At 39.0% G+C, this 13,804-nt stretch overlaps 1 protein-coding gene across 4 annotated transcripts in view; it reads left to right on the top strand.

Annotated features, from left to right (window-relative positions):
- slc38a12 (solute carrier family 38 member 12) overlaps positions 1 to 13,110 on the top strand; it is a 49,884-nt gene extending 36,774 nt beyond the window's left edge. For 2 of the 4 annotated variants that reach the window (XM_086154076.1, XM_086154077.1), the window contains 3 exons: positions 562 to 655; positions 5,098 to 5,208; positions 10,230 to 13,110. In XM_086154076.1, coding sequence (XP_086010202.1) covers positions 562 to 655; positions 5,098 to 5,208; positions 10,230 to 10,993 — 969 coding nt within the window. In that variant the 3' untranslated portion in view covers positions 10,994 to 13,110. The remainder of the gene's footprint in view (positions 1 to 561; positions 656 to 5,097; positions 5,209 to 10,229) is intronic. The other 2 variants (XM_086154081.1, XM_086154080.1) reach the window with 2 other exon arrangements.
- Positions 13,111 to 13,804: the final 694 nt, after the last annotated feature.

Raw genomic sequence — 13,804 nt, 5'->3', positions numbered from 1 at the left:
TCTAGGGAAACCTTTTAAGTTTTGCCTTCCCACAGGATGTAAGGGACAGTTGTAGCAACCATGGACAATCAAGTGGGTTTAAGTTTTTTAAGTTCTCCCTGCACCTCTTTACACTGAAACCCCCACCGAGCTAACTACTTATTTTGGTGAAAGATTTCATGTTCATGGTTCCATATGTCGCCCTGCAATCAACTGGCGACCAGTCCAGAGTGTATCCTGCCTTTTGCCCAGTGACAGCTGGGATAGGCTCCATCATCGCCCCTGTGATGATAGATGGATGGAAGGATGTTGAGAATGCAATGATAATAAAAAGCGTCAACAAAATTTTTCCTGAGTTTGTTCCATAAACAATATTCATAGCCAGAATTAGCTTTTTGGTAATTACTTCATGCTGTTTTATCGCCACTGTTTCTCATTATCATTTTGGAATTCTTTGTCTTCACTTAAAGATATTTTAATTTCATTTATTTTGTTATGTTTACACCAGTTTGTTTTTTTTTTTTTTTTTAACCTGATCAATATATAGAGATATTTATTTCTATATTTTTCTCTTTCCTCCAGAGTGTCTTTACTCTTTTGCTGGGGCCCTTCACGTTCTTCAGTGCTCAAAAGACCAAATATCTGCAGATTCTTACCTCGCTCATGCGTTGGATTGGTAAGTATAAGCTATATGCAAAGTATTTATAAGGTTACTTTTCGGATTTTATCAAGATGTTGGGGACTTCATCACAAAATCTAAACATTCTGATACCTTTCTATACTATTGGCTTTTGCTTCCTCTCACCCCCCAAGTAATTTCCATTACGACCCCTCCCTCTCCCCTCCAGACAAACACAAAAAAAGGAAAAATGTAACCAAAAACATCTGTGCCCATTTGGCTGCGGTGTTAAGGTACCGCTGTCACAGTTTAGTCCCACTTGGTATCTTTGATTCTCATTTTTTAGTCTGACAGGCATGAAGGCCTGACAGGTGCTTGACGGCCGATTTGACCGTCACTCAAATGGTGACAGGCGAAAGTAAACCACCTGTCTCTGTTTTGCAGTAAAAACCACACACCAGCACCACTGAATCATTGCAAAACTGTCATCAATGCTCAGCTCACATAAACAAAAGCCAAACACCACGGCTTCCACGACAAATGACTACACCGTTCACTCTCCATCACTGTTTTCTTTCGCTCACTTTTTTCTCAAGTCATTCAAGATAATGTCCAGGACAATGATTTACAGTGTTTGTAATAAAACAGAACAAGTAGTAAAAGTAGCTTTTGATTGGATCATTATTCCGGGTTCTGAAGAAAGAAAATGTAATTTAAGTAACTTGCTTTAAATAATTGAACAGTTCTGTCAACTGTGTTATATTTCATTTGGTTTGACACCTTCAGTTAGACTGCCTGCCCTTTAATAGTTTCTCCTTTGGGAATTAGCCAGCGATCCTCAATTTATTAGCATCAGTGTAGCTGTCTTTGCTAGCCACAACACTTAACGTTGCTAATTTTGCCGTTTTTTAGTTTATTAAGGCCTAGTGTTTCCTCCAAAATCCAGTCCAATCATTTGTCAGTGAAGCTAGTAAATATGGCTAAATTATCTGATTCATATTTTAGACTCCCTGCTTCTTCTGCTCGGGTCAATCATAAGGAGGCACAGTATCTCCTTGTAAATGCGATGATCATCAAATATGTGTGTATATGATCTTTATGATATATTATTATTATTGTAATTATATACACAATAGATGTGTGTGTGTGTGTGTGTGTGTGTATACTGTATATATTGATGAGGATTTGGAATAGTATGGTCTAAAACATGTGATAAGATTCTTTAACTATATAAAAAACAAATTATTCCAAAAATAATGATGATCAATATTAAATCTCTTTCTGATACAGTTATTTACAAATTTCATACATCCTCTAAAGTTCCTTAAAACATAGCTTTAGAGACATGGGAACTGCGTTACTGGTCTAACGGTTTTACTAGTTTCTTTCAAAGTTTCAGACGGCTGCTTCTTTCATGGTATGGAAGAAGATTTAGAAATCTGGCTATCCTGAATGACATGAACAATTATTTTGTGACTTTTTTTTTTAATTCAAGATAGAAGAGTCCATGAGTGTTCCATGACAGCATCATGTTAAAAGTGTTAAAAGTACATAATTTTTACTTTTCATAAGTATCAGAACACAGCCTCAGAGTCCTTGATGTTGCAACCATAAAGATATTTTGCAGAGAACGACTCTACCTCCAACATGCAGCCCTCTGCTGCTTTGTAGCGCAGAAGATTGATCACCTCACCCCAAGCCATTTTTTTCCCCATAAAATGAGTTCAGGAATCCCATCATTTGTGGAGAACCAGGCAGAGAGTCCTCCTTGTTAGAACTGGATGACTCTTCAGAGTATTGAGAATGTGCAGTGGTGGTTTTGGGGTAATATGAACGGTTTGTTAGGCAGCAGTCAGGAGATTGTCCTCTAGACCCGGGGGTGTCAAACTCAAGGCCCGTGGGCCGGATTAGGACCGTGAACAGGTTTAATCCGGCTGGCAAAGCTAAAAAATACCAGGTTTGAGGAGTGAATCGCACAATAGGTACGCAACAGTGGTTCATGTGTCATGATTTTACCCATTCGGCCCACCTTAGAATAGATTTCCCCCCGTGTTGCCCCTGAGCTAAAATGAGTTTGACACCCCTGCTTAGAGGGCTGTTAAGATGAAAATGTTAATCGCAAGGTCATTTCCATTCACATCCTGGCAAGATGAATCACAGGCTGTGTCAGCTTTGGACACCTATTAGCTGGACTTGATGTGTGGCTATTTGTCACCTGCTCTACTTTATTTCTGCCGTGGTATCTTTATGTTGCGATTGCTTGCAGAACCCTATTTGCCAGTTTGGTGTATATCCATATTGATTGAAAATTGAGCTTTAATTCTGTTGCCAATATAAGGAGACTTCAAAACATTCCATGGATGAAATGTGTAGGCAACAACCAATTCAGATATCATATACTTTTTCCTGCATTGTTGTTTTTCATAGTTGGATGGTGTCACTGTATAATGTATTTACATCTCAAATGAAGAAAACTGCAGAAAAGTCAGAAATATCTCCAACTTGTGGAATGAGAAGTAATTCAATTTAAAGGGTTCCTTTAAAAAAAAATGCACAACAAAGGGTGGCTGTGCAAATAAAGGAAAAAATTCCCAGATGTGATACATGATCAGATATTCAATTCATAATTTACGGGACATGTATTATTTTCTTTGAAAGATCTTTTAATGTAATCCACCTGTTGAAATGATTATTTTTTTAAATTATAAAATTCCACTTAAAAAATCAAAGTGTGTTTAAAAGCCTGGGGAAAAAAAACAGAAAACCTGTGAGAAATTTGAATAAAAAACAAAAAAACAATAAACTAGTCTTTATCTGCCATGTGATGTTCCGTGCTCAATATTTACAATCTGTATATCTATATTTATTTATTGTTAAAGAATCAGCCTCTGAAAATGACTTTTACAATTCTCACATCTTAATTGCAGTCAGAGTCTCAGGTGTTGAGGATTAGAATTAGGTCAGTGTGAAATTTCAATATGAAATTCTATAGTAGTCAAGACGGCACCCTGACCAGGGGTAACCTCAAATTGTTAAATGATTGCTAACATCTGTTCTGGCATGAAAGTGGAGAATTGGGTCAACCTCACTCCTCTAAAGATATGGAAAGACAACTGCTACAAATTTCAATGGCATTTAAAGAACCATCTAATATCCTTTTCTTTTCCAGCTTCTTCAGGATGGAAATTTGCAGCCCAGACATAATGAAAAAATATTAGAAAGCCATGATGCTCCAAGTCAGTGACAAATTACCCCATTATGGAATACTTAATTCTATTGGCTCTTAGTTTCTTTAAGAATATGGGAATAAGAATAAGATAAAACACTAAAAAAAGACAGTCAGGTTATTTTTTCCTAAATATGTCAAGCTGAAAAAATATATAATCTTCGGTTCGAAGAAAGATCTGTCATGTTTCTAGAATGGAAATTATTAGAAAGGTCTTCTGAATGCAGCATCAAGCAATTTCCTCCCTGACGGGAAGGTTCATGTGAAACCTTGTAAGCTTATTACACAAGAGGAATGGCAGAAAGAAGATTGCAGTTTGAGAGCAGCAGAAATTGCAGCCAGGGAGGGTTGCAGTGATGGGTCTTGGCACTTTACAGAACAGGGAGTAAAGGGGGTAATCTTGAATTAGAGAGGGAAACTGTTTTACGACTTTTACAGGCACATGACTCCCTAGATGTGCATGTAGTCTTGGTGGCCACAGGTCAGATAGGGGGGCAGTACTACTGGTAGCTTCTCTGCAGCAGACGAGATGTTGGTGCGAGCCAACAAGATGCATGAAACACTTGTGAAGCAGGTTTGGTTCAGTCCACAATGAATGAGAATGTCCACTACTCTTTCTTTTCCTTTCAGCTACTGCCATCAGGGGTTCCCACAGTGAATCAACCTCCTCCATCTAACCCTATTCTCTGTATCCTCTTCTCTCACACCACCTAACTTAATGTCTCTTCACTACATCCATAAATCTTCTGTTTGGTCTTCTTCTAGACCTCCTGCCTGGCAGTTCCAACCCCAGCGTCCTTCTACAAATATATTCACTATCCCTCCTCTGTACATGATCGAACCATCTCAGTCTGGCTGTTCTGACCTTATCTGACCCCTTTGTGTCTCTGATGGACTCATTCCTGATCCTATCCATCCTCTTCACTCCCAAAGACAACCTCAACATCTTCATCTGTAATATCTCCAGCTCTGCTTCCTGCCTCTTCCACGAAGACACTGTCTCCAAACCATACCTCGCTCCCCTTTCTGGCTGATCATCTTTTATCCCAAAATAACCCCTGGCACTTTTCTCTATCCGTTCCAACGTGCTTGAACATGTTTTTTCACCTCTTTTCCATTCTCTCCATTGTTCTGAACTGTTGACCCTAAGTACTTAGTCCTCCCCCTTCCTTCTCTCCACTCCCTGTAGGCTCACTTTTACAATTTGGTTCCTCTCATTTACACACATACATTGTGTCATGCTGTGACTAACCTTCATTCCTCTCCTTTCCAGACCATACCTCCATCTCTCGAGATTTTCCTTCACCTGTTCCCTGCTCTCACTACAGATCACAATGCCATCTGCAAACATCATGGGCCATGGAGATTCCTGCTACCTTCATCTGTAAGCGTGTCATTCAACACTGCAAACAAGAAGGGGCTCTGAGCTGACCCACCTCCACCATGACCTTCTCTGTCACACCAACAACACACCTCACCACTGTCTCAGAGCTCACATACATGTCCTGCACCAGTCTAACATACTTCTCTGGCACTCCAGACTTTGTCATACATCACCATAGTTCTTCTCTTGGCACCCAGTCGTATGCTTTTCTAGGTCTACAAAGGAACATTGCATTTCCCTCTGATCTCCTCTGTACCTCTCAACCAGCATTCGTAAAGCAAATTCTGCACCTGTAGTAGGCACGAAACCATACTGCTGCTCACAAATGCTGACTTTTGCTCTCAGCCTAATTTCCACTATTCACTCTGGAAGATTCTTTCATGAACTCTTCTGCTGGCTCTCCCGGACATTTTCATACATCTGCAGGTACATCACCAGGGGACCAACTGCCTTTCTGGTCTTCATCCTCTTCAATGCCGTCAGAACTTTACCTTTACTCATTTCTGCTACTTTGTGGTCCACAATAGTCACCTCTTCTACCCTTTCCTCTTTCATTTTTCTCACTCATGAACTCTTCAAAGTACTCTTTCAATCTTCCCATCACTCTGGTACCTGTCAGTACTTTTCCCTCTCTATCGTTATCTGCCTGAACCAACCGCTTAACCTTCCCATCTCTTGCTCTGTTTTGCCAACTTCTATAAATCATTCTCTCCCTCCTTACTGTCAAACTTGGCATACAAGTCATCATATGGCCATTGTTTGGCCTCTACCTTTAAGTCGCGCTGCATCTCCCTGTACTTCTGTCTGTTCTATTCAGTCCTCTTCATGTCCCTCTTCTTTGCTAATTTCTTTCTCTCTATATACTCCTGTAGTTCCTTATTCCACCACCAAGTCTCCTTATCTACGTTCCTTCCAGACGACACACTAAGTACACTCCTACCTGTCTCCCGGTCACATTAGCTGTAGTTGTCCAGTCACCAGAAAGCTCTACTTGACCACCCAGAGTCTTTCTTAACTATTTCCTGAAAACCATACAACACTCCTCCCTCTTCATCTTCCACCACTTTGTCCTCTGCTCTGCCTTTGTCCTCAGGTTTCGTGTCACCAGTCATCCTACAAACTACCACCCTATTCTGCCAGGTTATGCTCTCACCTACTATTATTTTGCAGATCTCCTTCAGCTTGCATTGCCTGCACAATATTTTGTCTACCAGCATGTTCCTACCTCTGCAGATAAGTTACCCTATAATCTGTCATATGCTTTGTTGTTTACGAAGGCACATTGCAGCTCCCTCTGACCTTCTCTGTACCTCCCTATCAACATTTTTGTACTAAATACTGTATCTGAGGTACTTAATCCTGGCATGAAACCACACTGCTGGTCACAACACTCCCATCGGCTATTAGTCGAGTCTCCCCAATCTTTCCCATAACTCCACTGTACAGCTCATCAACTTTATTCCTCTTTAGTTACTGCAATTCTGTTAATCCTATGCAGTCCGGCTACACTCTCCTCTACCACTACTTAGCAGTCATCTCCTTTAGATTACATCGTCTATAAAAGATATAGTCCACTTGTGTGCTCCCATCTCTGGTCTTATAAGTTACCCTGTGTTCCCGCCTTTTCTGGAAAAAAGTATTCACTCCAGTCATTTCAATCCTTTTTGCAAAGTCTACTACCATCTGTCCCTCTGTGTTCCTATTCTGGATTCCAAAACCTGCCCATCATTTCTTCATCACCTCCAGTGCATGCACCAATTACAACTCTCTCACCTCTGGGGATATTCTGCATTACTTCACCTAACTTACTCCAGCATTTCCCCTTCTCCAACAAACATCCCACCTGTGGGGTATTTCCACGAGCAACACTGACCATCACACCTTCAATTTCCAGCTTCAGACTCATCAGTGTATCTGCCACTCCTTTCATCTCCAGAACAAGCTCCTCCAAGATGAGGCCTAATCCATTTCTCTTCATATCAAAACTGTGAAAGTACAACTTAAAACCTGCACCTAAGCGTCTTGCCTTGCTACCTTTCCAAGCGTCTTGCCTTGCTACCTTTCCACCTGGTCTCCTGGACACACAGTTCATCTACCTTCCTTCTTTGTATCATGTCAACCAACTCTAGCTTTTTTTGTCATCATTCCAATAGTCAGAGGCTTGAATATTCCTGACACAACCCTTTGCATTTTTCTGGACATGGGACCGGCTCAGAAAGACACTTGCTTGTGCCCCAGGAGGCTTCATCATGAGAATATTCACTACTATTCCGATAAAATGTTATGGCAAATGTATTTTTGTGCAACTGTTCTTGTAGCTGCACCATGTCCAATACATCTACTAGCCTTTTTCCATAAAAAATGTATTTACAATTAAACAGAGGTAAAGGCAGCAAGAGACTGTTGAAAACTGGGCCACGCTATGACAAGGAAACAACCGAAAGGGGCACAGAAGATCTCCGAATGTGGTCTGAGTGATTGGACCTAATTATGTCCATGAACCTTTTCTGACCTCAACTATTTCAGACCTTTTCAGACTTTTCCAGACCTTTTGCTATAGATTTGACCAGGATGATTTTCTATTTCCAGTGAAATACTTTGGTTAATGTCTCAGATTAGTATTACACGCTGCAGAACATGCAGAATCATTCATTTTTGTTACATAAGGTGAATATTTTCATAATACTACTCACAGTACCTTTTGTGCTAATAATACATTCTCAATCCTAGTTTTTGTTTTTTTTGTTCCACCCGCTCTCAACACACCCAGTACTGAATATACTTTGTCTTTCAAATCGTCCATTCTGTCCTCCTTAACCTGAACTAACTACACATTTGGTGTTTTAAGTTCTGTTGTATTAACATAATCAGGTGATGAACCGAGCACTCTAAAGTTGACAGTTTCAAGAATTCAGGGGTTTCCTCCACCCTATCACAGCATTCCTCAGAATTTGAATCCAAGACAGCTAGGATGTCACTTGTCTAGTTAAGCCAAATACATTGAAGTTTGTACTGGTGAATAATTTGTGTGTCAAATGAAGGCACATGCTGCTCTTTCTAAATGTCACCCTCTGTTGAAGGTTAGCTCCATGATAAAGCTGTGGAGATGGTACTCGTCCGTTGACTTGGCTATGACTAATCGGTGGTGTCACGGGTTTATATTGTGTTTGCTAAGGTGAGATGGCTGGTTGAGTCACTCAACTGCCTCCCTGTCACAGTAGGACTCCTTTAGACATGTTTTGGTTCCATCTACTTTTGACCAGGCCTTTTCATTAGGGGGCAAAAAGCAGATTAAATACATGACTATAGTACACATAAAGAACAGTAATAAATAAACAGACATTTGTGAACAGATGGATGCATCCTTTGGAAATAAGATGAAATAAATGCATATTAAATAAGCAACTTACTATCAATATTGTTTTTTTTGACTCATCTGCTTTTTTTACTTTTGAAAATGATAGTAACATACTGATGCAGGAATGAATCATTATTGAAAATATGAAATAAAATTAATATATAAGTTATAATATTGTAATTTAATGTAAATACATCATACTTTTCGCTAAATGTAAATGGACCGTTAGAACATCAGCATCATGAAGCGTAATCAGTGAATCAATTTGGCCATTTCATAGGGACGCAACACACAATCTAACTCTGCTATTTCTTGTATTTGTTATTTATTCCTCATTTATCTTTTGAAGAACTCAGTAATGTGAAATAATGAGTCCAAACCGCTGCCAGGCCAAAAGAGGGAGTGATTGAAAGAAGGATTAGAGGGGAAAAATCTTTCACTTGAACTGCATTACTTTGATAAAAACTGATACAACTTATCAAACCTGCAAAATATAGACTTTTAATCTACGACTAAAATTACTGCACATGCTAGACTGTACACAAAATATCGTTCAACATTAGATAATATAGATTTTCCTGAAATGTATTAGAGCCACATGCCACATGCCATCTTCAAATCAGTGTTCCTCCTTCTCTTACCATTACTACTAATTGTACCAGCACTACTTCCACCACGTCTACTACTTGTACTACTACATTACTTTTATTTTATTGTGTTCCATGCCCAAAAAATTCACCAAAAAAATTTGAATAAATTTTAAATTACTAATATTTATCTCTGTAATAAAATGCTTATTTTAAAAAATTACTTTTTTAAACAAATGGACTCCAGAGTAATTTGAATTATTTAAAGATAGGGAATACTGTAGTGGTTGTTTTGCCCAATTAAATATTTTTATATTTTGCAGTGGACTTCAGCTTACAGAGTAACAAAGAAGAAATATTGAGGAGCACATGCTTGACATACATACTGCTTAATTTATGCGCTATAACAAATCTAATCTTTTAAGATACTTGTACTACTCAAACACATGTAAAGGCAGCCAGAGATCCATTATACATGTTGTAATTTGTTCTTGGCTTCATCAAATTGTGTGGCATCTCATATATCCTACCATTCATCAATCATCCGCAGCATGGCGGGGGCTGCTGGAGCCTATCCCAGCTGCCATCAGGCCAGAGGCAGGGTACGCCATGGACTGGTCACCTGTCCATCGCAACACCACATATAGAGACAGACAACCAATTACTCTATCATTCACACCTTTGGGTCCTTTTTCCAATTAACCTGCTGCATGTCTTTGGACTGTTGGAACTGGAGAACCTGGAGGAAACCCACGTAGACACGGGGAGAACATGCAAACTCCAAACAGAAAGGTCTTCAGTCAGAGTCAAATCAGTGTCCCTCGTGCTGTGGGGAAGAAACTCAAACCACTGCACCATCATGCTGTCAGAGTTGTAGAACAGAATTTTACACTGACTTTTTATTCTTGTTTATTTGCATTTTTCCAACTTTGTCAAAACGGGATTCGGAAAGCCTCTATTTTTCTTTGGACATTTTTGACTGATTTAGCAATTTCTGCTCATGGTATGGGTTTGTTCAGAAAAGGTAACAATTACTTACCTCTTATTTATTTCGTTTTCTTTTTTTTTTTCTACAGCCTTCACCATGATGATCATTCTGGCTCTGATCCGTATCGCTAAAGGCACCGGCGAAGGTCGCCCACCAGCTGCCTCCCTCTCTGGGGTGCCCAACCTGTTTGGTGTGTGTGTGTACTCCTTCATGTGCCAGCACTCCCTGCCCTCTCTGGTAACACCTATCTCTGACAAGAAGCGCGTCGGCCTCCTGGTATTTGCCGACTACATCCTGATCCTGGGTTTCTACGTGCTCCTCTCCTTAACCGCAATCTTCTGCTTCAACAGCTCACTGCTGCACGACATGTACACCCTCAACTTCACTGATAACTGCCATGTGTTAGATATCCCTGTTCTGCGCTACTTCCTGGGCTTGTTCCCTGTTTTCACTATCAGCACCAATTTCCCTATTATTGCCGTCACGCTACGAAATAACTGGAAGACTCTGTTCCATCGAGACGGTGGCACTTACCCGTGGGTGGTGGACCGCATTGTTTTCCCTCTTATTACTTTGGTGCCCCCAATTGTGGTGGCATTTTGCACACACAACCTGGAATCCCTGGTCGGCATCACAGGAGCGTATGCCGGCACAGGAATCCAGTACTTTGTCCCAGCCTTCCTGGTCTACTTTGCCAGACGGCAGGTGCAACCCGTAATGGGTCGGGATGCCGTTAACAAACACCAGTCCCCATTCCGCCATGCCTTCTGGTTGTGGTTTGTCGTGTTATGGGCTGTCTTTTGCCTCATGTTTGTCACAGCCAACATCATCCTTGCTGACACTAAGAAATGAGAATTTTTAAAGCTTCCTTTGGCTGATCTTTGTTTCTTTACACGTGGCCTTACTCGCCGCTTGATGGACAGTGTGCCTTTTTTTAAATGGGACTTTAGTTGCACATGTGTAATTACAAGTAATTTATCAAATTTCTTTTAAGGGACCAAATGTCAGTTGTTAAACGCTGTAGCTGAAAGATGCATGACAATTATTTATACATTTTCACTTGAAATATTGAAAGAGAGTCAGCCAATTAAACACATATTTGGGGCAAATGAAATATTTGCACTTTTAGCGCTCAATATTTTAAAAGCACATCTGACAGGCACCCAATACAAAAAAAAAACAGGGTTTAGCGTTGAAAGCAGGGCTCTCTGACGGCACACGATGTGTTAATTTAAACAATGGACAAGATTGGAACCACCCTAACTACACACACACACTCACACACACGCACACACACACACACACACAAACACATACATTTACCTGCATTGCTGTGCTCTATTTTCTATGACCTCTAAATGAAATGGTCACAAGAATAGTGCCTGTGCACCCCCATAGTAAAACAGACATAAAGAATGGGACAAGGCTCAGGTTAACTATACAGTCATCATTGTACTGCAAAGCAGAGTCATGCACTACTGGGTATGGACAGTTGAAAATGGATGTCAGCTACAGTTGCACCTTCATGGCAAGGCCTCGTTCTACAGGGATTAATTGTTATTGGCCTGGGTGTTGTGTATATTGTATATTGCTTTTCACAATCCAACTGACTTCTTTTTTCTAGCCATGATTATCGGATGATTATTGGTCTTACATATCTTTCCTGTCCTTTTTTTTTTTTTTTTTTTCGTTATCATTGTTGGAAATCAAAATTGTTTTTCAAAGTTCCCTACATTTTTCCAAAGCCCTTTCAAAAATTTAAGAGGTGCTTCAATCTGTATTAAAAGGCGTTTAATGTGTAGCATAAAAGTTTCAACATGAAGGAAGACCAAAGAATGTCTGAAAATTGGCCAAAAATGCTTGGAAAATTTACACTAATCTAGTGCTCACAACGTTTAATTGTGGATTATTATGGATCTAACATTCCATTAAGTATATTCACACTTTAATATTTCATTACCAAAGCATTTATATTGTGCAATAAAGGAAAATGGATCAGTAATCAAAACAAAAATATATATATGTATATATATGTATATATATGTGTGTGTGTCTGTGTGTGTGTGTGTGCGTGTGTGCGTGTATTTCTGTTGGTAAATCACAATGCAATCCCTTAAATGTTTTATTGCAATTGCAAAACGGTTGTGTGTAAAATTTGATATGCATTTGATTTTTTTTCATTTTCTGTCCAAACTTGAAGTTTGTTGAGTCTCGAAGGTTGGACCGCAGAGCAGTTGACAAGGCCAGGATTTGCAAGTCTATAACTGAGGCTGTCCTGAAGGGTTTGTTTTTCCAATGTGAATTTAGCAACAACAATAAGTTTTTGGTTACCACTGGAAAGTTGTTTATTAGTAAGAATACACTTTCAAATTGAAAACACATTTTCTTTTTTCCTCACCGCATATTATTGCTCTCAGTGTTCTGAACAAATGACAAACTTGATAGCAGATGATTAGAAAGTTGAATCAAATATTTTTAAGGAAAAAAATAAATCAATTACATTTTCAACACTCATTGAGGCTGAAGCGCTCAATTTAATTCTCGATTTTTGATCCTCTACTCTTGACTAAGGCCTCAAGCTTTAGTTAGTGAAAAGAAGAATGCAGCTTATATGAGCAGCTAAAGTTATTTTCATGAGAAGAACTTCATGGTTCTGGGACCCAGTAATGACACGCATTTACAGTATGGGTGTAGGAGCAATCTGTTTAAGGATGTAAAGTATATTTCAACCCAAATCATGATGTTTTCACAAATCTAAGCCTCAAAGTTAACTCACAGATGCATTTGACCTGAACTAGCATATTGATCAGCGGATCAGTAATTGACTGTAAAATGAAACCTTGATAACATGGTAATGCCTGTTTTTATTTTGAAATCCCTGTTGACATTCCTTGTTGCTATTGTAAAAAAGACAAATTTATTTTCTTGTTTTTCATTGAAATTTCAGAAATAAATTTGAAATTTTACATTTAAGTTGATTTCTGTGAGTTTGCATAAATGTCAATGTTGGCACTAAATGGTCATTTATCATGTTGGGTTGATCTTGGACTCCTGAGTTTAATTTAAGTTGAGACTGTGTAACAGCAGGTATTGTATTATACAAATAGATTTTATAATATTGTATTTCTTTATGACGCAGTGTAAAAACATGCACAGTTGTAGGTTTATAGTAGAGAATTTATTCCCCTAGCTGACACTGTTCCTGAGGTGGATTAAATCATGAGACACAATTTCATTGTTGTCAACAATAATATAGTAAAGTTATTCTTACCTTATTATTAATTTTTTATCAAAACATCCAATTAAAGGTGTAAATTCACAGTCATTAACAGAGGGTGATTATGAAAGAACTAAATAAGAGTTTGAACAGTATCATTTTCGAGAACTCAATATTTTTCTCATTCACAGGACACCATCCCGGGATGTCGGTCTGTTTCTTCAATTAATCATACATTCAAAGAGTTAATCTCTTTCCCTATATTTCCACTATTTCTCTGTCCACATTTTTTTTCCACATTTGAATTCTCAGCTATTCAATTTTTCCTGCAACCAATCACAAGCTTTGTTTTTATTTATGATATTGTTTATTGACCTACTAAATCAGTGGTTTCATCAGGTGAGTTAACCTCCCTCTCCTGAGTTTCAATCTCAGCAATCTGTGTG

This window comes from Fistularia commersonii, chromosome 10 (assembly GCF_037954325.1).
Source record: "Fistularia commersonii isolate RoL2024-O1a breed Wild chromosome 10, RoL_Fcom_v1.0, whole genome shotgun sequence".
NCBI classification, from domain to species: Eukaryota; Metazoa; Chordata; class Actinopteri; order Syngnathiformes; family Fistulariidae; genus Fistularia; species Fistularia commersonii.
The sequence above is the reverse complement of the archived record's forward strand: the minus strand, read 5'-3'. Positions and strand labels throughout refer to the sequence as shown.